The sequence below is a fragment of the Coregonus lavaretus genome (assembly GCF_964263955.1).
Source record: "Coregonus lavaretus genome assembly, chromosome: 5".
Lineage (NCBI taxonomy): Eukaryota > Metazoa > Chordata > Actinopteri > Salmoniformes > Salmonidae > Coregonus > Coregonus lavaretus.
This window is the reverse complement of record NC_139992.1, coordinates 17319295-17342291: the sequence shown is the minus strand read 5'-3', so window position 1 is coordinate 17342291 and position 22997 is coordinate 17319295. Positions and strand designations below refer to the sequence as shown.

Sequence of the window (22997 nt, the reverse complement as noted above, 5' to 3'; positions counted from 1 at the left end):
ACCATTGACATAATACAACTACTGATATTCAATCTACTATAATATTTTGGCAATTTTTTTAATTCCAGAACTGCCACTGACCTTTATCACACCTTTGAGTGATGTGCAAGTGTATGAGAAAGATGAGGGAAGATTTGAGGTTGAGATTTCAAGACCAACCAAGACCTTCCGTTGGCTCAAGGGATCTCAGGAGTTGGAAAATGATGACAAGTTTGAGATTATCCATGAGGGAAAGATACACACTCTTGTGGTCAAAAAGGCTGCATATGAGGATGAAGCTAAATACATATTTGAGGCTGAGGACAAGAGGACCACAGGAAAACTAGTTATCCAAGGTAATTACTGAGATCATGGAAGTTTTTATATAATTAAATCATAAATAAAGACAAATATTTCAGATTGTATTAATGAAATTGTGATTTATTTGTTATAAGGTATACGCCTTGAGTTTGTCAAGCCCATCAAGGATGTCACAGTCAAGGAGCGTGAAACAGCAGAGTTCAGTATTGAACTGTCACATGACAAGATCTCGGTCGTCTGGTACAAGAACGACGTGCGTCTGCACCCCAGCAAGGTTGTGCACATGTCAGACAATGGCAAAATGCACACCTTGACCTTCAAGCAGGTGTCCATTGATGACACATCCATGATCAAAGTTGAAGCCTTGGGCAAGAGCTCTGAGGCCATGCTCACTGTTCTTGGTAAGCTATTGATTTGAACTGTAGTGTCATTTAATTTGGGTCATTTAATTCACATAAAGCCTGCAGTTAAACATAACTTTACATTTCCTCATAATTTCTTCTTTGTGCTTGACAGAGGGAGAACCTTACTTCGTCACAAAACTGCAAGACTACACTGCCGTTGAGAAGGACGAAGTGATGCTGGTTTGTGAACTTAGCAAGACCTCTGCTGAGGTGAAATGGTTCAAGGACGGCCAGGAGATCATGCCTAGCAAGAATCTGATCATTAAAACCGATGGAAAGAGGCGTATGCTGACAGTGAAGAAAGCAGAGAAGGGCAACATTGGAGAGTACACCTGCGATTGTGGTTCTGACAAAACCACAGCCAGGCTGGACATTGAGGAGCGTGATATTAAGGTTGTCCGTCCACTGTACAGCGTGGAAGTGACAGAAACTGAAATTGCCAAGTTTGAGACCGAGATCTCTGCCGAGGATGTCCATGGTCACTGGAAACTTAAAGGAGAGGCCCTTCATCAGTCTCCTGTAAGTGGTATTGACTGAAATTACGGATTTGCTTTATTTGAAATATCCTATGTGAACAAGACCATTTATTTGGTTGTATCGTGTAGTGACTGATGTTTCTGTGATCTGTGTTTTCAGGACTGTGAGATTAAGGAGGAGGGTACAAAGCATGTCCTTATCCTATACAACGTTCGCATGGATCAGGCCGGAGGTGTCGACTTCCAGGCTGCCAATGCTAAATCCAATGCTCAGCTTAGAGTTAAAGGTGATAATCTTATAACACAACATACACACAAACAGTTTAGTTTTGACTAAATATTATAGCTTTTCTCTGACAAGTAACTTTTTGTATGGCAAGTAGTACATTTTGGTAGTGCAAGTTGCACTCCACCATTTTGCTAGTTGACTTGACGGCAAAAGATACTAAAGCTCAGCAAGGGAGAGCTGCTGTCCAATCAGGTGTTGTGGCTATTTTAGAAGCCCCATGCCGTATCTAGAGTGGGTGGTCAGTGATTGTGATTGGTAGAGCTACAACATTCACAGTGCAAAGACACTCTAAATGCAAATAACTAGGCCAGTCCATGATAACTCAAGTTTTACCTCGAGCCCTTAGTTGTCCTGGTGGTTTAGGGACCCAAAGAGAATCTGCCTGTTAAGAATTGGAATACAAAGATGTCTGGTAAAATAAGGACTTTTTTCTTATGAGTCAGTCAACTAACCATGTCTTCTCCTCAATCTGAAGCGCGGAGTATCGGGCTTATGCGGCCTCTCAAGGATGTTACTGTTACTGCCGGAGAGACCGCCACCTTCGACTGTGAACTTACTTATGAAGGAATCGCTGTAGAATGGTTCTTGGGAAGCACCAAGATGGAGCTAGGTGAAAGGGTAAGTACTGCAGAATATACATTCACATAAACTGCTGTATAATCATAAGCAGATATTCTTTATGAATTGATGTATGCAAATTCAACTTTACAATACTTTATAATTGACTTTACAAATATTACAATATTATTCAGCCCTTTATTTCTTTTCCAATAAATTGATATGACTACCGCAGTCATAACAATCACTTTAAGTAAATATTTTCCACATCTTTACAGCATAGTGATAGGGTAAGTACAGTACAACTTACATTCACATAAACTACTGTATAATACTTTACAATACTTAATAATTGACTTTGTAACTCTACCTGCACATGTCAAGGAGGCAGCTTCCATTTCCTCATTTAAAACACAAATAAAGACCTACCAAGCTAAAGACCAAGATAGCTTTAAATTTGCTTAATCTGCTTAATGTCTATGTTTTGCATTAGTAGGTCATGTTTTGATGTATTGTGATTGTTTATCTAGATTTTAATATATTGTTGAGATTTTTTTGTTTTGTTTCTACCTTCGGCTCTACAAATGATATGGTTTTAAACTATGTTTTATATTATAATAACATATCTTCAAAACCCACCTACCTCACTCATAATAATCACAAGTGAAATAAAAGTACATATTTTTGTCACCAACATATTTTATACATATAAGGATGTAGACACTTTAGGTCATTGTGCAGCACTATCTGTGGCGAGATAACATGTTACTGTTCTTTCCTGTGAGCGTTGCTTGAGTTATTTTTAACTGCTTCAAGAGTTGGTGCACCACCCAAGTGTTGCTCTTTCACTGTGATATTTCATAGCTGTATGTTTTAAATGTAAAATATGTAATTAACAACATGTTACATGTATGTAATCAAGACAATTAATCAGGCGTTATCAATCTGTTTGACTGGTGTCCAGGTGGTGTACTTAAAGCTGCTTCAATCTACAGACACAGGAGATGGACTCCTGCCCTATGGGCCGTTCTGGCTCAGACAAGGCTTACGTACTAACTAAACTGTTTTATTTCCTCAGGTGGTCACCAGAGCAGAAGGCAGAGGACACAGCCTGACTATCAGAAATGTCAAGCTGACAGAGGCTGGGGAAGTCAGGCTCACTGCAAAAGACTTCAAGACCCAGGCCATACTCATTGTCAGGGGTAGGTTATATCTGTTTAATCATTATGGAGATTATCTGACATACCACTAGAGCTCTCTTGCTGAAACTGAGAGGTCCTTGTTATTAAACATGTTAGCACACATTTGTTTGTCTAGTTAAGCATGATATGCAGATCTTTTCAAATGGAAGCGGATCAACTAGATAAGTGTGGGTGCAATTCATTTATCTACAGTGCCTTCAGAAAGTATTCACACTCCTTGATTTTTTCCTACATTTTATTGTGTTACGGCCTGAATTTAAAATTGATTAAATTGAGATGTTGTGTCACTGGCCTACACACAATACCCCATAATGTCAAAGTGGAATTATGTTTGTTTTTTTCGAAATTATTACAAATTAATTAAAAATGAAAAGCTGAAATGTCTTGAGTCAATAAGTATTCAACCCCTTTGTTATGGCAAGCCTAGATAAGTTCAGGAGTAAAAATGGCTTAACAAGTCACATTATAAATTGCATGGACTCACTCTGTCTGCAATAATAGTGTTTAACATGATTTTTGAATGACTACTTCATCTCTGTATCCCACACATAAAATTATCTGTAAGGTCCCTCAGTCGAGCAGTGAATTTCAAACACAGATTCAATCACAAAGACCAGGGAGGTTTTCCAATGCCTCACAAAGAAGGGCACCTATTGAAAAAAAAGCAGACATTGAGTATCCCTTTGAGCATGGTGAAGTTATTAACTACACTTTGGATGGTCTATCAATACACCCAGTCACTACAAAGATACAGCCGTCCTTCCTCACTCAGTTGCCGGAGAGGAAGGAAACCGCTCAGGGATTTCACCATGAGGCCAATGGTGACTTTAAAACAGTTACAGAGTTTAATGGCTGTGATAGGAGAAAACTGAGGATGGATCAACAACATTGTAGTTACTCCACAATATTAACCTAAATGACAGAGTGAAAAGAAGGAAGACTGTACTGAATATAAATATTCCAAAACATACATCCTGTTTGCAATAAGGCACTAAAGTAAAACTGCAAACAATATGGCAAAGAAATACACTTTATGTCCTGAATACAAAGCGTTATGTTTGGGGCAAATGCAACACAACGCATCACTGAGTACCACTCTTCATATTTTCAAGCATGGTGGTGGCTGCATCATGGTATGGGTATGCTTGTCATGAGCAAGGACTAGGGAGTTTTTCAGGATGAAAAGGAATAGAGCTAAGCATAGGCAAAATCCTAGAGGAAAACCTGGTTCAGTCTGCTTTCCAACAGACACTAGGAGACAAATTCACCTTTCAGCAGGACAATAACCTAAAACACAAGGCCAAATATAAACTGGAGTTGCTTACCAAGACGACATTGAATGTTCCTGAGTGGCCTAGTTACAGTTCTGACTTAAATCGGCTTGAAAATCTATGGCAAGACTTGAAAATGGCTGTCTAGCAATGATCAACAACCAACTTGACAGAGCTTGAGGAATTAAAAAAATAATAATGTGCAAATATTGTACAATCCAGGTGTGCAAAACTCTTAGAGACTTACCAGAAAGACTCACAGCTGTAATCGCCGCCAAAGGTGATTCTAGCATGTATTGACTCAGGGTTGTGAATACTTATGTAAATTAGATATTTCTGTATTTTATTTTCAAAACAAATGCAAAAAATTCTAAAAACATGTTTTCACTTTGTCATTATGGGTTATTGTGTGCAGATGGTTGAGAAAAACATATATTTAATCAATTTTAAATTCATGTTGTAACACAACAAAATGTGGAATAAGTAAAGTGGTATGAATACTTTCTGAAGGCACTATATTACAACTAATATAATGGTCTCCTGCTTTACAGAGCCACCAGTTGAGTTCACCAAACCTCTGGAGGACCAGACAGTTGAGGAAGAGGCCACTGCTACTTTGGAGTGTGAAGTCTCCAGGGAAAACGCTGAGGTCAGGTGGTTCAGAGACACACAGGAGATCCGCAAAACTAAGAAATATGACCTTATTGTTGATGGCCGAAAGAGAAGACTCGTCATTCATGGCTGTACTCTAGATGACTCAAAGACATATACATGCGATGCTAAAGAATTCAAAACCTCTGCTTTCCTGAATGTTGAACGTAAGTAAAATGATGATTCAACAAAAATAAATATTGCAAATGAACAGAATTTGCAAGCAGAATATTTTTTGCTTACAGCTCCACATGTTGACTTCTCTAAGCCACTCCATGATGTTGAGGTCAAAGAAAGGGAAAATGCCAGATTTGAGTGTGAGGTGTCCCGTGAGAATGCCAAGGTAAGTGATTATGAATGAAAATACTTTAAAATAATCAAAAAAACAGAGGAATTAATTAACATTGGTTTACATGCACAAGAAGTCTGATGATATATTGTTGTCTGTTCAAACAGGTCAAATGGTACAAGGATGGCAGCGAGATCAGAAAGGGAAAGAAATACGAGATCATTGCCAATGGTGTCAAGCGTATCCTTGTGGTCACCAAGACAGTCTTCGATGATGAAGCAGAGTACGAATGTGACGCTAAGACCTCCAAGTCTTCTGGCATGCTGACAGTTATTGGTAAGGCTTTGTTTTTATTCTCAGTTACTACGAGGTTCATATCTATACCATCAACTACTGATTTTACTGGTCACAATATCTTCTCCTTGCAGAGGAAGAGGCTAAGTTTACCAAGAACCTGTCTAACGTGGAGGGAACAGAAACAGACAGTGTGAAGATGATTTGTGAAGTGTCAAAGGTCAGCGCTGAGGTCACCTGGTGGAAGGGAGACCAGGAATTGCCAGAGGGAGGAAGATATGAACAGGTCATGGATGGAAGGAAGAGAATCTTCATTATCCAAGATCTCAAGATGGAGGACGCTGGAGAGTATAACTGCAGACTGCATAACGCCAAGACATCTGCAACACTGAAACTGAATGGTAAAGAAATCAGATATGAGCTGTATATTGAAAACATATACATTCTTAAAAAGTATATAAATGATGTGCATATGTTTGAGTTCAGGTTAAGGTGCTGGTACAATTTATATGCATCTCCACTCATCTTGCTTTTTATGATCTTCTAGAACTGGCTGCTGAGTTCATTGCCAGGCCTCAGAGTCTCGAGGTGGTTGAGGGAGAAAAGGCTGAGTTTGTCTGCTCAGTCTCCAAAGACACCTATGAAGTCAAATGGCTCAAGGGTGACAAGGAGATTGTATCTGGAGACAAGTATGACGTTGTCTGTGATGGCAAGAGAAGAGCACTGATAGTGAAGAATTGTACACCAAATGATGAAGGAGGCTATGTCGCCTTCATTGGCACTACCAAAGCCTCAGCTGACTTGTTTGTCATTGGTGGGTACTTGTAAAAATACTGCGTAATTTGTTTATTGCTGTCTCCTGTGTCTAATAGAAAACGATAGATATGCTGACACTGTTATTTTTCTTTCAACAGAGAAACTCAGAATCATCACACCCATCAAGGATTCGCAAGTGAAGGAAGGACAGGAGATTGTATTCAACTGTGAGGTGAATACTGAGGGAGCTAAAGCTAAGTGGCTGAAGAATGAGGAGACCATGTTTGAGAGCAGCAAGTTCGTCATGATCCAGAAAGACAACGTGTTCTCTCTGAGGATCAAGGGTGCTCAGAAGGCAGATGAAGCCACTTATACTATTACATTGACAAATCACCGTGGTGAACATGCCAAGAGCGATGCCAATGCCAAAGTACAAGGTAAATACAGTAACATATTTAATTTTGCTGGATACAAATGTTGTAAGATGTTATTGATGAACTAACTTGTCTATCATGTGAATTCACAGAGGAGAAGCTCAAGATTATTGAGCCTCTTGAGGACTGTGAGACACAAGAGAAGAAGACCATCAGCTTCACTTGCAAGGTGAACAGACCTGATATCACCATCAAATGGATGAAGGCTGGTCAGGAGATCACCATGAGCAAACGCATCCTGTACCGTATGGAGAAAGATAAGCACACACTAACCATCAAGGACTGCGTCATGGACGATGAGGGTGAATACACCGCCATGGCTGGTGATGACAAGTGCACTGCCGAGCTGATCCTCAACGAAGCTCCCACTGACTTCTCCACACCACTCAAAGACCAGACAATCACTGAGTTTGAGGATGCTGAGTTTACTTGCAAGCTGTCTAAAGAGAAGGCTGCCGTTAAATGGTACAGGAATGGTCGTGAGATCAGAGAGGGACCCAGGTACAAATTTCCCATTGACTGAATGGTTGTGTATTGATAAGGTTGAATAAGAATTGATAAGAATTGAACAGAAAGGTCTGAAAAAGTGATCTTGCTTATGTTTTGACAGATACTCGTTTGAGAAAGATGGCAGGATTTGCAAACTCAAGATCAAGAAGTGCAGACCAGACGACGAGTGTGAATATGCCTGCAGCGTGGAAGACAGGCGATCCAGGGCCCGCCTCTTTGTTGAAGGTAAGTTCATTTTCTAATACTTTCTAATACACAATCACAGCTTTGGGAGATTCGTTATCCTGACATATTAAGTTGTTCTTTCTCACAGAGACCCCAGTTGAGATCGTCAGACCACCTCAGGATGTGTTTGAGCCTCCAGGCTCAGATATTGTGTTCGAGGTGGAGCTCAACAAAGACAGAGTTGAGGTCAAATGGATGAGGAACAACATGATCATCGTCCAGGGTGACAAATACCAGATGATGAGCGAGGGCAAGGTCCACAGACTCCAGGTGTGTGAGGTCAGGCCTCGTGACCAGGGAGAGTACAGAGTCGTTGCCAAGGAGAAGGATGCCAGAGCCAAGCTGGAACTGGCAGGTATGTCAGAGTCACCATCCTGAACTCTTGAACACTTCTCTGTGTAAACGGTTGTTTTGTATTCACACTTGTAATTTTCCATCACAGCTGTGCCAAAGATCAAGACTACTGATCAGAACCTGGTCACAGACGCTGGAAAGCCTTTCGTCATGGCGATCCCCTACGATGCCTATCCTCGTGCAGAGGCTGAGTGGTTCTTCAACACCGTTAGCCTGCCTGTGCAGAACATTGACACCTCCGCAGACAAGACAGAGTACAGGCTGAAGAGCCCCAAGAAGACAGATCAGGGCAGGTACAAGATCGTCATCAAGAACAAACACGGACAGGGAGAGGCATTCATCAATCTGGATGTTATCGGTAAGTCTAGGACTGTCATGGTGCTACTCTTTTTGAAAATCATCTAATGGATTACAGTAGTAAGATATTTCAGGATGCTTGACAATTTGGTCATTAATGTTTTTGTGATCTCTAGATGTCCCTGGACCTGTGAAGAACCTCAAAGTGGTTGACACCGCCGATGGTGAGGTCAGCCTGGCCTGGGAAGAGCCAGAGAGTGATGGTGGCAGCAAGATCGTTGCATACGTGGTGGAGAGGCGTGACATCAAGCGCAAGACATGGACTCTTGCCACTGACCGGGCTGACGCTCCAGAATACTCTGTTAGCGGTCTCCAGAGGGACAACAAGTACCTCTTCAGAGTATGTGCTCGTAACAGAGTGGGCAGTGGCCCCACTGTGGAGACAGACGAAGCTGTCCAGGCCAAGAATAAGTTTGGTAAGCAATACTTGACATCTACAAATGCATGAATTTTCTCAATACTAAGTACAACTGTACTGTGATGTCCTATGACCATTATAGCATCAAAAGCATAACAAATAACCAGCTTTAAAAAAAAAACGTTCTCTCTGTTTTTACTTCAGATGTGCCAGAGGCACCTGAGGACGTTGTGGTTGGCATCGTGAACAGGTTTGGAGCCACCATCTCCTGGGAAAAACCAAAGTCTGATGGCGGATCTGACATCACCTCCTACATCATTGAGTTCCGTGACAGGACCTCTGTGAGCTGGGAGGTGGCTATGATCGCCAAGGCTCAGGACCGCACAGTCACTCTCACTGATGTCGTTGAGAATAAGGAATACATCTTCCGTGTCAAAGCCGAAAACAAGGCTGGCATTGGCAAACCAAGTGCTGCCACCGATCCAGTTAAGATCATGGACCCCATTGGTGAGTCAAGATAATGTTGTTCTGACCTACTGAAAATGTTTATGTGGCATAGATAACAGTCGCTCTGGATAAGAGCGTCTGCTAAATGATGTAAATGTAATGAACACTTTTACATTAATATTCATTCCTATTACAGAGAAACCAAGCCCACCATTGAACTTCAACTACACTGACCAGACCAAGAACTCTGTCCAGCTGACATGGGAGACCCCCGCCAGCAATGGAGGAAGCATGATCACTGGCTACATTATTCAGAAGTGTGAGGATGGAACAGACAAGTGGCTCAGATGCAATGCCAGGCTCTGTCAGGACCTTAACTACAAGGTATTTGCCACTTTCTTTTTTCAAGCAGTGAAATTTGCTTGTTCCCAGTCTGTTCAATTTGTATTGTCATTTGTATTGATTCCCCTGCCTCATTACATTGTACTGATTGACTTTTGTTGTTGTCCTAGGTATCTGGACTGAAGCAGGGGATGAAGTACCACTACAGAGTGTGCGCAGAGAACGCAGCCGGAGTTTCAGATCCAGCTGATAAGCTTGGACCGCTCTTGGCAGACGATTGTCATGGTGTGTTGTTATTCAACGTTAACTTAAAACTGAGAAAACAGATACTAGAACTTAATTTGGTTTAAAAAATAAATACAAAATCCAAACATGTAATGTGGTTGTAAACATAGTTTTTTTTTCGTTTTAGTTGGACCTTCCATGGATCTCAGTGGATTTAAGGATGGCCTGGAGGTCATTGTTCCTCATCCACTTGTTATCCGCGTCCCTCTTCTTGGATATCCCACACCCACCGCCAAGTGGAGCTGTGGTGATAAAGAGCTCACTGCTGGTGACCGTGTGTCCATGGTTACAAGAAGCACCTACACAGAACTGACAGTTGCTCCAAGTGTGCGTCCAGACAAAGGCACATACACTCTGCACCTGGAGAATGATGTTACCAGTGCCTTTGGAGAAATTGAAGTAAATGTTATTGGTAAGTGATACCCTTGTGATGAAAAAACAACTAGTCTTCATGTTACCAACTTAAATAATATGTTACAGCCCTCTCACCATGTTGTAGAACTGGCAGTATTTACTAATTATTTGCTATTTTTGTTTAGCATCCCCAAGTGCACCCAAAGACTTCAAGGTTTCCGAGGTGACAAGACACCATGTGCACCTGATGTGGGAGGCACCAGAGCATGACGGAGGAAGCCCAGTTATTGGCTACCAAATTGAAAAGAAGGAAGTGTCCCGCAAGACCTGGGTCAAGGTATATCTTATGAGTACACTTGGAATTACAAATTAGTGTTCCTATAACCATAACCACTAAGGAATAAATGTGTCTATATGTATATGCTCTCCATTCATCCTATCACTAACTTATATTGTGATTACTTTTTCAGGTTTGCATGGGTGTACAGGACCTGGAGTTCACTGTGGCAGATGTCATTGAAGGCAAAGAGTATTTGTTCAGTGTTACTGCTATCAACAAGTGTGGCCCAGGAGAGCCTGCCTACATTGACGAGCCAGTCAACGTGTCCTCCCCTGCCAGTGAGTACTTATTCTTCTCAGAGACTGATAACAGTAACAAATGTTTTTGTACACTTAAACTAAATCATACACAATCTCTACCACGATCGGAAAATGTAAACCATGTGTTTGTTCACAGCTGTGCCGGATCCACCTGAGAACCTGAAATGGAGAGACAAGTCAGGAAAGGGCATCTTCCTGTACTGGGAGCCACCCAAGTACGACGGCGGAGCGTCAATCAAGAGCTACGTTGTAGACAAATGCCAGCGTGGCACAGACAAGTGGGAGCCATGTGGAGACCCACTGCCTGAGCTGAAGTAAGATCCTAATCTCTATCATTGTTACTCTAAATTAGTGTTGTACTAAGCCTGAGATTCAATCAGATTTAGATTTCTGGATAATGTACATTTCCTGATAGTTTTTATTTATTTCAGAAGTGTGTTTAATTTGCAATTGAACCCCATGCTGAATCTTTTCAGTGACTAAATAATACTAAAACTGACAGTTAATCATGTTCTATTAACAATGGAAGGGAGAATACGTATTTTCTCAGTTTAACTGGATTGTTGGTTCCCTTTAGATTCCAGGTGACAGGTCTGATTGAGGGACAGTGGTATGCCTACCGTGTGAGGGCCGTCAACAGGCTGGGAGCCAGCAATCCCTGCAGGGCTACAGATGAGATCCTGGCTGTTGATCCTAAAGGTAATGTATATAATCATGATAATAATACGTAGGATTTACATAGCTATTTTCTGAAACCTAAAGACACGTGTCCTGAGTTACAAACTCTCATTGGTTTGTTGCAGAAATCTCACTTTGTTTCCAATTGATCCCAACAGAGCCTCCAGAGATTCAACTGGACGTGAAGTTGCTGGCTGGTTTGACAGCCAGAGCCGGAACCAAGATTGAGCTTCCAGCTGATATTGTTGGAAAGCCCGAACCCAAGGTAAAATGGACCAAGGCTGACCTGGTCCTGAAGGGAGATGATCGCATCACCATCAATACCAAGACGGGAAACTCCACTTTGTCTTTCGCCAAAACCGTCAGAGAAGACACATCTACCTACATCATTGAGGCAGTCAACAGCAGTGGTCGTGCTACCGCAACTGTTGATGTCAACATTCTTGGTACGATATATTTTTTCCCCTATTTAATTTTTTTATTTAATTTTTTTATTTAACCTTTATTTAACTAGGCAAGTCAGTTAAGAACAAATTCTTATTTACAATGACGGCCTACTAAAAGGCAAAAGGCCTCCTGCGGGGACGGGGGCTGGAATAAAAAATAAAAATATAGGACAAAACACACATCACGACAAGAGAGACACCACAACACTACATAAAGAGAGACCTAAGACAACAGCATAGCATGGCAGCAACACATGACAACACAGCATGGTAGCAACACCACATGACAACATGGTAGCAACACAACATGGCAGCAGCACAACATGGTATCAGCACAAAACATGGTACAAACATTATTGGGCACAGACAACAGCACAAAGGCAAGAAGGTAGAGACAACAATACATCACGTGAAGCAGCCACAACTGTCAGTAAGAGTGTCCATGATTGAGTCTTTGAATGAAGAGATGAAGATAAAACTGTCCAGTTTGAGTGTTTTTTGCAGCTTGTTCCAGTCGCTAGCTGCAGCGAACTAAAAAAAGGAGTGACCCAGGGATGTGTGTGCTTTGGGGACCTTTAACAGAATTAGACTGGCAGAACGGGTGTTGTATGTGGAGGATGAGGGCTGCAGTAGGTATCTCAGATAGGGGGGAGTGAGGCCTAAGATGGTTTTATAAATAAGCATCACCCAGTGGGTCTTGCGACAGGTATATAGAGATGACCAGTTTACAGAGGAGTATAGAGTGCAGTGATGTGTTCTATAAAGAGCATTGGTGGCAAATCTGATGGCCGAATGGTAAAGAACATCTAGCTGCTCGAGAGCACCCTTACCTGCCGATCTATAAATTACATCTCCGTAATCTAGCATGGGTAGGAAGGTCATCTGAATCAGTTAGTTTGGCACGTCCAGTTCAATCTCTGGAGGCTCTGTTGGGATCAATTGGAAACAAAGTGATAGGAATCCTGATTTAATGAAGTGGTAATTAAAGAGTTCAGCCACATCATCAACATTAAGGGACATGGGGAGCTGTGAGGAGGAGGGTATATTCTCTAGGTCTTTAACGTTTTCCAGAACTTCTTGGGGTTAGACCCACGGAGAGAGAACTGCTCCTTAAAGTAACTAACTTTGGCCTTCCGGATAGCCTGAGTGCACTTATTTCTAATTTGCCTGAACGAGAGCCTGTCAGCCTGAGTATGAATGTGCCCAGCCTTTCGCCAAATGGAATTCTTGAGGTGGAGTAACTCTGCTAGATCATGGTCGAACCAGGGGCTGAACCTGTTATTAATTCTCATTTTCTTTGGGGCCTCCCGAGTGGCGCAGTGGTCTAAGGCACTGCAACGCAGTGCTAGAGGCGTCACTACAGATCCGTGTTCAATCCCGGGCTGTGTCGCGGCCGGCCGTGATCAGGAGACCCATGAAGCGGCGCACAATTGGCCCAGCGTCGTCCGGGTTAGTGGAGGGTTTGGCCGGCTGGGATGTCCTTGTCCCATCGCGCTCTAGCGACTCCTTGTGGCGGCCGGGCGCATGCACGCTGGCTTCGGCTGGCTTCGGCTGGCTTCCGGGTTAAACGATTAGTGTGTCAAGAAGCAGTGCGGCTTGGCGGTGTCGTGTTTTGGAGGACGCATGGCTCTCGACCTTCGCCTCTCCCGAGTCCGTACGGGAGTTGCAGCAATGGGACAAGGCTGTAACTACCAATTGGATATCACGAAATTGGGGAGAAAAAGCGGTAAAAACACAATCCCCCCCCAGAAAATACTATATCTATTTGTCTTTATGGGGGCGTGTTTGTTAACAATACCACAGAAAATATAAAAAAAAGAAGGTCCAAGCGTCTTCGACAGAGGGGATCAAGCTGATTCTATACCAATTTACAGAGGCCAGGTCATGAAGGAAGGCTTGCTTGCTCATTTACGTTTTCTAGCAAGCGTCTATGACAAATCAGGACAGGCCGTTTCACTGAGCAGCCATTACGAACACAGGCTGTAAAACAGTGATCACTAAGGTCATTACAGAAAACGCCAGACTGATACCTATCAGGATTATTTGTGAGGATAACATCAAGGAGTAGCCTATTCTGGGTGTTTGGAGTCATACCTTGTGGGATTGGTAATAATCTGAGAAGGATTTAGGGAGTCCCATTGCTTTATGACTTGGTCAGGTGGTTTAAGCATGTCCCAGTTTAGGTCACCTAGCAGGACAAATTCAGACTTAGTGTAACGGGCCAGGAGAGAGTTTCGGGCAGGTAGGGTACAGGCCAGTGCTGATGGTTGACGATGACACCTAGCAACAGTCAACAAATAGCTATTTGAAAGTTGAATGTTTAAAACCAGCAAATCAAATTGTTTGGGGACAGACTTGGTGGAGACAACCGAGCACTGAAGGTGTTCCTTGGTAAAGATTGCCACTCCACCACCAGAAGGTTATAACCAGAAAGGCTAACATCAGTGTTCAAAACACTCTTTCTTAACCACGTCTCAGTAATGACCAACACATCTGAATGTCAATATAATACATCTGAAAAAATATAATTAATTTACAACTTTGGAACAATTAATCAATATTTATTTTAATGTTCTTCCATATTTAAAAAAATGTATGTTCATAACAATATGTTAATGTCACCCAATAGATAAGCCTGGTCCTCCAGCTGCGTTTGATATCTCTGAGATCACCAACCACTCCTGCTACCTGGCCTGGAACCCTCCCAGAGACGACGGAGGTTCTGTCGTCACCAACTACATCGTGGAGCTCAGACCCTTCGAAAAAGAGGAGTGGACCAAACTGTCATCCACTGTGAAACAAACCACCTTCAATGCCACCAAACTCACCCCTCTGAAGGAATACGTCTTCAGAGTGCAGGCTGAGAACCAGTACGGCATCGGCGCCCCTAATGAGCATGTGCCAATCATTGCCAAATACTCCTTTGGTACGTTATCTACTATCTTACATTTATGTTGTCAATGTAATATACTTTATATGCTGTAATTAATTAAACATAGTCCTCTGTTCTATTATGACATTATATATGTGTTGCTGTTGTCTTTTAGATCCTCCTGGTGCTCCATCCAGATTGCAGCCCTCTGATATTGCTAAGGACTCTCTGACTCTGACATGGTACGAACCTGATGAGGATGGTGGCAGTCCTATCACTGGGTACTGGATCGAGAGGTTCGACCCAGAAAATGACAAATGGATCAGATGCAACAAGCTGCCCATCAAGGACATCACCTTCAGGTACAGTTGGCCTGTTTAGGTTCTATAATTATACTATAATATAATATACTATAGTTAACTATTATATTTCATTTTTTCGATTTTGTATGTGTATATCCACAGTCTTATCAAATATGTCTATACGTTAATTTCAGGGTGAAGGGCCTGCCTACCAAGAAGAAGTACAGGTTCCGTGTCTTGGCCGAGAATCTTGCAGGACCAGGAAAACCAAGCACTGAGACTGATCCAGTCTTGGTCAAGGATCCAATTGGTATGTTGTGTTATATAGATAATTTAGTTATATTCTTTTCATACATGAAAAAGATAACTATATCATTTCAAGAAAACATGCAAAATAAGAAATCTTCATAAACTTGTCATTTTACTTGTATTCCAGATCCTCCATGGGCTCCTGGCAAACCCTTCATCAGAGAAATAGCTAAGACATCTGCCTCCCTGCAATGGACCAGGCCAGAGCACGATGGTGGTGCCAAGATCGAGGGCTACATCATTGAGTTCCTGAAGACTGGCACCGAAGCATGGATCAGAGCAGCAGAGGACGTGCCCCAGACTGAGCACTTCCTGAAGGGTTTGATGGAGAAACAGGAGTACTCCTTCAGAGTCAAGGCCGTCAACTGCGCAGGAGAGAGTGAGCCCAGTGACCCAAGCGATCCTGTGGTCTGCAAGGAAAGACTCTGTAAGTCATGATGCTCAACTCCCTCAATTAGGCTTAGAGCAGGGTTCCCCAACTGGTGGCCCGCTGGCCGAATTTGATCATGGGTGATTTTATTTGGCCCCCCTAGTTTGATGAAAAATAAAAGACTGTAAAAACATCAGCAAATCAGCTCCAAAGTATTCCCAGGCATAATAGAGAGATATATGTGATCATATACAAATGTAAGCAAGGTTTGAAATTATTATGTTTTAGTGAAATATTATATCTGTTTGGTCTTCTTGCGGTGACATTGCAGTCTCCAAATTATTTGTAATTATGTTCCGGCCCCCTGACCATCCGCTCAAGAAAAAATCAAGCCGCGGCTGAATCTAGTTGATGATTCCTGGCTTAGAGAGACAATACCAGTTTGGTTAATATTTGGAATTGGAAATTATATGAGCTTCATTATGCCTTTTCTATTCAACAGATCCTCCATCACCTCCTCAATGGCTTGAGGTGACCAACATCACAAAGATCAACGCTGACCTGAAGTGGCAGGCTCCTGACAACGATGGTGGCTCTCCAATCACCAACTACGTTGTTGAGAAGAGGGACGTCAGGCGTAAGACCTGGACTGCAGTGGACACCACTGTGAAGGAGCTGAAGTACACTGTCACTCCACTGAATGAGGGCTCTCTCTATGTGTTCCGTGTGGCTGCTGAGAACGCAGTAGGACAGAGTGATTACTGTGAACTGGAAGACTCTGTTTTGGCTAAAGATACTTTCAGTACGTTTCTATCCTATCCCGCTTCAGTCATTCTGTTGTTGGTGTAATAGCTTTAAACATGGAGAATTAAAGTCAATGGAGTAGTTCTTACAACTTATAAACTTTGCTTTCATCTTTTTCCTTCCAGCCACTCCTGGGCCACCCTATGCCTTGACTATTGTGGAGGTGTCCAAGAGACACGTTGAACTGAAATGGGAAGCTCCAAAGAGTAATGGTGGGAGACCCATTACAAAGTAAGTGAATAACAAACTTGTAACTGTCTGTCAGGTGTCAGTGTGCAGCGGTAGGACGGAGTCAGGCGCTGGACACAGAACTGAGTAATAGACGAACTTTACTCAAAAAACAACAAATCTAATTTCCACGCAGGGAAATACATCAGCTCACAGCAGTATAAACACCAAACAAAGAACAATCACGCACAACACCATGAGGGAACCAGAGGGTTAAATAGGGAAACAAATTAACGTGATGGGAACCAGGTGTGTATAATACAGACAAAACAAATGGAAAACAGAAACGTAGATCGGTGGCAGCTAGAAAGCCGGTGACGACGACCGCCGATAGCCACCCGCACAAGGAGAGGCACCAACTTCAGCGGATGTCGTGACAGTACCCCCCCTTGACGCGCGGCTCCAGCAGTGCGGCGACACCGACCTCGGGGACGACCCGGAGGACGAGGCGCAGGACGATCTGGGTGGAGACTCCAGATTGCGGTGGTCAGTCAAAATGAGGAAAGGGTGTTTAGCCCCCTCAAGCCAATGTCTCCACGCCTTCAGAGCCTTGACAACAGCTAACAGCTCCCGGTCCCCCATATCATAATTTCGCTCCGCCGGGCTGAGCTTCTTCGAAAAGAAAGCACAGGGTCGGAGCTTTGGTGGCGTACCCGAGCGCTGAGACAGCACAGCTCCTATCCCAGCCTCGGACACGTCCACCTCTACTATGAATGCTAAGGAGGGATCCGGATGAGCCAGCACGGGAGCCGAAGTAAACAGAGCCTTCAGGTGACCAAAAGCCCTGTCCGCCCCAGCTGACCACTGCAGTCGCACCGGTCCCCCTTTCAGCGAGGAGGTAATGGGAGCCGCTACCTGACCAAAGCCCCGGATAAACCTCCGGTAGTAGTTGGCAAACCCTAAGAACCGCTGCACTTCCTTTACCGTGGTTGGAGTCGGCCAATTACGCACGGCTGAAATGCGGTCATTCTCCATCTCCACCCCTGATGCGGACAGGCGGTGCCCTAGGAAGGAGACGGACTGTTGGAGGAACAGACATTTCTCAGCCTTGACGTACAGATCATGCTCCAACAGTCGACCAAGCACCTTGCGCACCAGGGACACATGCTCGGCGCGTGTAGCGGAGTATATGAGAATGTCATCTATATACACCACTACACCCTGCCCGTGCAGGTCCCTGAAGATCTCGTCTACAAAGGATTGGAAGACTGATGGAGCATTCATCAACCCGTACGGCATGACGAGGTACTGATAGTGCCCAGAGGTGGTACTAAATGCCGTCTTCCACTCATCCCCCTCCCGGATACGCACCAGGTTGTACGCGCTCCTGAGATCCAGTTTTGTGAAGAAGCGCGCCCCGTGCAATGACTCGGTCACACTGGCTATGAGAGGCAACGGGTAACTGAACTTCACCGTGATCTGATTTATACCCCGATAGTCAATGCACGGGCGTAAACCTCCATCCTTCTACTTCACAAAAAAGAAACTCAAGGAGGCAGGTGAAGTGGAAGGCCAAATGTATCCCTGTCCCAGAGATTCGGAGACATATGTTTCCATAGCCGCCGTCTCCTCCTGTGACAGAGGATACACGTGACTCCTGGGAAGTGCTGCGTCTACCTGGAGATTTATCGCACAATCCCCCCGTCGATGGGGTGGTAATTGAGTCACCTTCTTTTTACAGAAGGTGAGAGACAAATCGGCATATTCAGGGGGAATGTGCATGGGGGAGACCTGGTTTGGACTTTCCACCGAAGTTGCACCTACGGAAACACCTACACACCTCCCTGAGCACTGACGTGACCATCCCTTCAGAGCCCTCTGTTGCCACGAAATAGTGGGGTCATGATGGGCCAACCAGGGAAGCCCCAACACCACAGGAAACGCAGGAGAATCAATCAGGAAGAGACTAATGCTCTCCTCATGACCCTCCTGCGTTATCATACATAGTGGAGCTGTGACCTCCCTAATCAGGCCCGATCCTAAAGGATGACTATTTAAGGCATGTACAGGAAAGGGCACATCAACAGGAACATTTTACATTTTTACATTTACATTACATTTTAGTCATTTAGCAGACGCTCTTATCCAGAGCGACTTACAGGAGCAATTAGGGTTAAGTGCCTTGCTCAAGGGCACATTTACGTCATTTAGCAGACGCTCTTATCCAGAGCGACTTACAAATTGGTGCATTCACCCTATAGCCAGTGGGATAACCACTTTACACTTTTTTTTTTCTTTTTGGGGGGGGGGTTACTTTATCCTATCCCAGGTATTCTTTAAAGAGGAACAATAGGGATCCCTAATCTAAGTGCAAATGCACGGTCAATAAAGTTCCCAGCTGCGCCTGAATCTACTAGCGCCTTATGCTGGGAATGCGGGGAAAACTCCGGAAACTTTATACAGACATACATGTGCGCAACAGGGAGCTCTGGGTGAGTCGGGTGCCTACTCACCTGGGATGATCCACCAGTGCCCTGCCTGCTGCCTCACCTCCCTGGGGAACCTCCCCAGCACCGACCAGCAGTGTGCCCTCTGCGGCCACACTTGGTGCAGGAAACGCCCCCCCCTCCCGTCACCCTTAGAGCAGCACCTCCGAGCTCCATAGGGGTAGGGTCGGAGGTGCTGGGAGATGGAATGGACGGACCCTGATCCGGACGTCCACGGGTGGCCAACAGGCTATTCAGCCGGATGGATAAATCCACCAGCTGGTCGAGTGTAAGTGTGATGTCCCTGCAGGCCAGCTCCCGACGAACGTCCTCCCGTAGACTACACCGGTAATGGTCGATCAGTGCCCTCTCATTCCATCCCCTGCTGGCAGCCAGGGTCCTGAAGTCCAGAGCGAAGTCCTGTGCGCTCCTCTTCCCCTGTCTGAGATGGAAGCGTTCCCCCACCGCTCTCCCCTCAGGCGGATGATCAAAGACCGCCCGGAAACGGCGGGTGAAATCCTCGTAGCGAACCAACGTAGCGTCTATCCCTCCCCATTCAGCGTTGGCCCATTGCAGCACTTTTCCCGACAAACAGGAGACGAGGGCGGACACTCTCTCGTAACCCGAGGGAGCCGGGTGGACGGTCGCCAGGTAGAGCTCTACCTGGAGCAGGAACCCCTGGCACCCGGAAGCCGTCTCATCATAGGCCTTCGGGAGCGAGAGCCGAATCCCACTGGGTCCAGGTAACGGAGGGGTGGACAGCGGTGTGGGTTGAGGTGAAGTTGATGGGGTTGTGGGAAAACCCTCTCTCTCCCATCGCTCCATGGTGTGCAGCACGCAATCCATGGCTGTGCCCAGATTGTGGAGCACCGTCGCATGCTGCTGGATGCGCTCCTCCACCGGTAACGGAGGACTGGGTGCACCTGCTGACTCCATATGTGGGGCGTGATTCTGTCAGGTGTCAGTGTGCAGCAGTAGGACAGAGTCAGGCGCAGGACACAGAACTGAGTAATAGACAAACTTTACTCGAAAAACAACAAATCTAATTTCCACGCAGGGAAATACATCAGCTCACAGCAGTATAAACACCAAACAAAGAACAATCACGCACAACACCATGAGGGAACCAGAGGGTTAAATAGGGAACCAGATTAACGTGATGGGAACCAGGTGTGTACAATACAGACAAAACAAATGGAAAACAGAAACGTAGATCGTGGCAGCTAGAAGGCCGGTGACGACGACCGCCGATAGCCGCCCGCACAAGGAGAGGCACCAACTTCGGCGGAAGTCGTGACATTGTCTATATGTTTGTCATGACAGTGATTTTGTATTTAAGTAATTTTAAACCGTTTAAAAATAATACATACCATTTGCTTTCTAGGTACGTCATTGAGAAGAAAGAGAAACTTGGAACCCGCTGGGTGAAGTCTGGAAAGACTCCCGACGCTCTGTGCACCTACAAAGTCACAGATGTGGATGAGGGCACTGAGGTTCAGTTCCAGGTCCGTGCTGAGAATGAGGCTGGTGTTGGACACCCTAGTGAACCAACAGAAGTAGTCACCATTGAGGATGCTACAAGTGAGTTGTCTGTTACATTCTCAATGTATATTCATGTTATACTGTAGTATGATTATTTAGTATAACTTTGTCTTGGCATGGCAAAGGCAATCAATATTAGGAAGGAAAAGGTGCAACTCTTGCTCACACCTCAAGACACCTCGTCTCACGTTGGTTGAGTGCCTTCTACTACTTTTCAAAGGCAACCAATATGAATAATGTATTTCTTCTTCTTCCCAGGTCCACCATCTCCTCCTGTTGACTTGGTCATAGTTGGTGCCAGCAGAGAGCATATCAACATTACCTGGAATGTACCATTGAAGAATGGAGGGAGCCCCATCACAGGATACCATGTTGAGCTCCGTGAGGCTAAAGCTGAGAAGTGGATGAGAATCAACACTCGCCCAGTCAAGGAGCTCAAATACAAAGCAGAGGAAAGCATCAAGCCAGAGAAACAATATGTCCTGAGAGTCCGTGCCATCAACTCTATTGGTGTCAGCGATCCTTCTGCCATTTCTGAGAAGGTCTTTGCCAAGGATCCAGACTGTAAGCATACTTACCATACCCCAAAGTGTCAAATGAAAATAAATGTTATGCCACTTATTGAAAATAAATGGGAAGTAAAATATACATCTCTTTATCCCCTCTCTAAGGTATTCCTACTATGGATATGGAGGCCCTAGACATTGTAGTGGTTGAGGGTGACAAGCTGCATATCAACATCCCATACACGGCCATCCCCAAACCAGAGATGGTCTGGAGCAAATTCCACACAGATACTGCCTCTGGCACAAAGTTACAGAATGACGACAGACTGTTGATGACTTGTGAGCTCAACAGCGTCCACCTGGAAGTGATGAAGTGTGTGCATGATGATGCTGGAGAATACTCTGTCACTCTGGAGAACGCGATCGGAACAGCCACCAGAATCATCAACGTTAAAGTTATTGGTAAGATTCACATAAAGTTTTCACTTTAATTCTTCACTGTGAAAATATTTGGTGTTAAAATAGACTGTATAGCATATTCTGCGTTATATTCACAGGTCTGCCCGGCCAATGCAAGGACATCAATGCGGATGAGATCACTAAGAACTCCTGCAAGCTGACATGGGAGGCTCCAGAGAGTGATGGTGGTACTCCTATTCTCCACTACGTTCTGGAGCGTAGAGGGGCTTCTAATAAGACTTTCAGGCCTCTGATGTCAGGAGAAAACATCCTGACCTACCAAGTCAACGATCTCAAGCTGAACGAAGAGTATCACTTCCGGGTCAAGGCCGTCAACAAGGTCGGCTCTGGGCTATTCCTGGAGCTCCGCAACCCTGTCATCACTATGGAAGTGAAACGTAAGAGTTCTGGAACACTTTCCAACTTTTCACAGTTGGTTAAAATTGCTTGATAGTTTCTTCACCACCTTTTTTAAATGAGCAGGAATGCATTATATAGGAGAATGTGTTGGATGTATGAACCCATCTAGGCTCCATGGATTATGGATTGCAGAGATATGTATTGATGTTATTTTTCCTGTTTTGTTATTTACAGAGAAACCAGATCCACCCATTGATGTTGAGGCTCATGATCCAACCGACAACTCTATCACACTGACCTGGAAACCACCAGTGTCTGACGGGGGTTGCGCCATCACTGGCTACATCCTGGAAAGCATTGAGAAGGATGGTGATAGATTCCAGAGAATCAACCCATCCCTGGTGCCTGGTTTCACGTATGTGGTGAAGGATCTGAACGAAGGCAAAGAGTATCAGTTCCGTGTTCGCGCTGAGAACGCTGCTGGAGTCAGTGAGCCATCTCGCAGCACTCCACTGACCATGATCGCTGCTCCCATTGGTATGGCTACCTTTTTGACATTGTTTGTTTCATTTTTGTTTGTTATTTGTTCTGTATTGTAAAACGCCTTTTGGGTCCTTGAAAAGCGCTCCAAATGGACTCCATGAAGTTCATTAGCGTCTGATGTACACCAATTTGAAAGATCAATGGCTAGATTCTATCAGATCCGTGCTAGACAACACCCACATAGCGGTTGTTTTACCGGTGTCGGAGATGGAACTGCGTTAGAGCTGTGAAATTCACAAGCAGCTCCTTGTTACCTTATCGTGGAAACTGCCATTGGATTCAACAAAAACCACACCCAACTTTATATCCGACAAATCCCATGCATCCGCGTTAGAAGTTCATGCAGCTGCGTTACAAGTTCAAACACACTAATGCGTGATGTTCTATTGTCTACAC

The 22997-nt window shown here is 44.3% G+C and overlaps 1 protein-coding gene across 1 annotated transcript in view; it reads left to right on the top strand.

The window, feature by feature from the left end:
- LOC311128726 (titin-like) overlaps window positions 1–22997 on the top strand; it is a gene marked incomplete at its 5' end in the record, with an annotated part of 168109 nt that overhangs the window by 58191 nt on the left and 86921 nt on the right. Inside the window, 37 exons of the mRNA XM_084160971.1 lie at window positions 69–335; window positions 435–701; window positions 817–1223; window positions 1341–1467; window positions 1945–2087; window positions 3106–3229; window positions 5052–5318; window positions 5397–5494; window positions 5608–5776; window positions 5869–6135; window positions 6282–6548; window positions 6649–6927; window positions 7017–7425; window positions 7535–7659; window positions 7748–8014; window positions 8102–8371; window positions 8487–8786; window positions 8933–9235; window positions 9372–9559; window positions 9688–9802; window positions 9930–10214; window positions 10342–10493; window positions 10627–10774; window positions 10893–11070; window positions 11334–11455; window positions 11593–11880; window positions 14510–14806; window positions 14928–15114; window positions 15249–15364; window positions 15491–15790; window positions 16236–16535; window positions 16663–16768; window positions 20576–20772; window positions 20992–21297; window positions 21405–21701; window positions 21797–22096; window positions 22293–22595. Of these exons, the coding sequence (XP_084017097.1) occupies window positions 69–335; window positions 435–701; window positions 817–1223; window positions 1341–1467; window positions 1945–2087; window positions 3106–3229; window positions 5052–5318; window positions 5397–5494; window positions 5608–5776; window positions 5869–6135; window positions 6282–6548; window positions 6649–6927; window positions 7017–7425; window positions 7535–7659; window positions 7748–8014; window positions 8102–8371; window positions 8487–8786; window positions 8933–9235; window positions 9372–9559; window positions 9688–9802; window positions 9930–10214; window positions 10342–10493; window positions 10627–10774; window positions 10893–11070; window positions 11334–11455; window positions 11593–11880; window positions 14510–14806; window positions 14928–15114; window positions 15249–15364; window positions 15491–15790; window positions 16236–16535; window positions 16663–16768; window positions 20576–20772; window positions 20992–21297; window positions 21405–21701; window positions 21797–22096; window positions 22293–22595 (8541 nt within the window). The remainder of the gene's footprint in view (window positions 1–68; window positions 336–434; window positions 702–816; window positions 1224–1340; window positions 1468–1944; window positions 2088–3105; window positions 3230–5051; window positions 5319–5396; window positions 5495–5607; window positions 5777–5868; window positions 6136–6281; window positions 6549–6648; window positions 6928–7016; window positions 7426–7534; window positions 7660–7747; window positions 8015–8101; window positions 8372–8486; window positions 8787–8932; window positions 9236–9371; window positions 9560–9687; window positions 9803–9929; window positions 10215–10341; window positions 10494–10626; window positions 10775–10892; window positions 11071–11333; window positions 11456–11592; window positions 11881–14509; window positions 14807–14927; window positions 15115–15248; window positions 15365–15490; window positions 15791–16235; window positions 16536–16662; window positions 16769–20575; window positions 20773–20991; window positions 21298–21404; window positions 21702–21796; window positions 22097–22292; window positions 22596–22997) is intronic.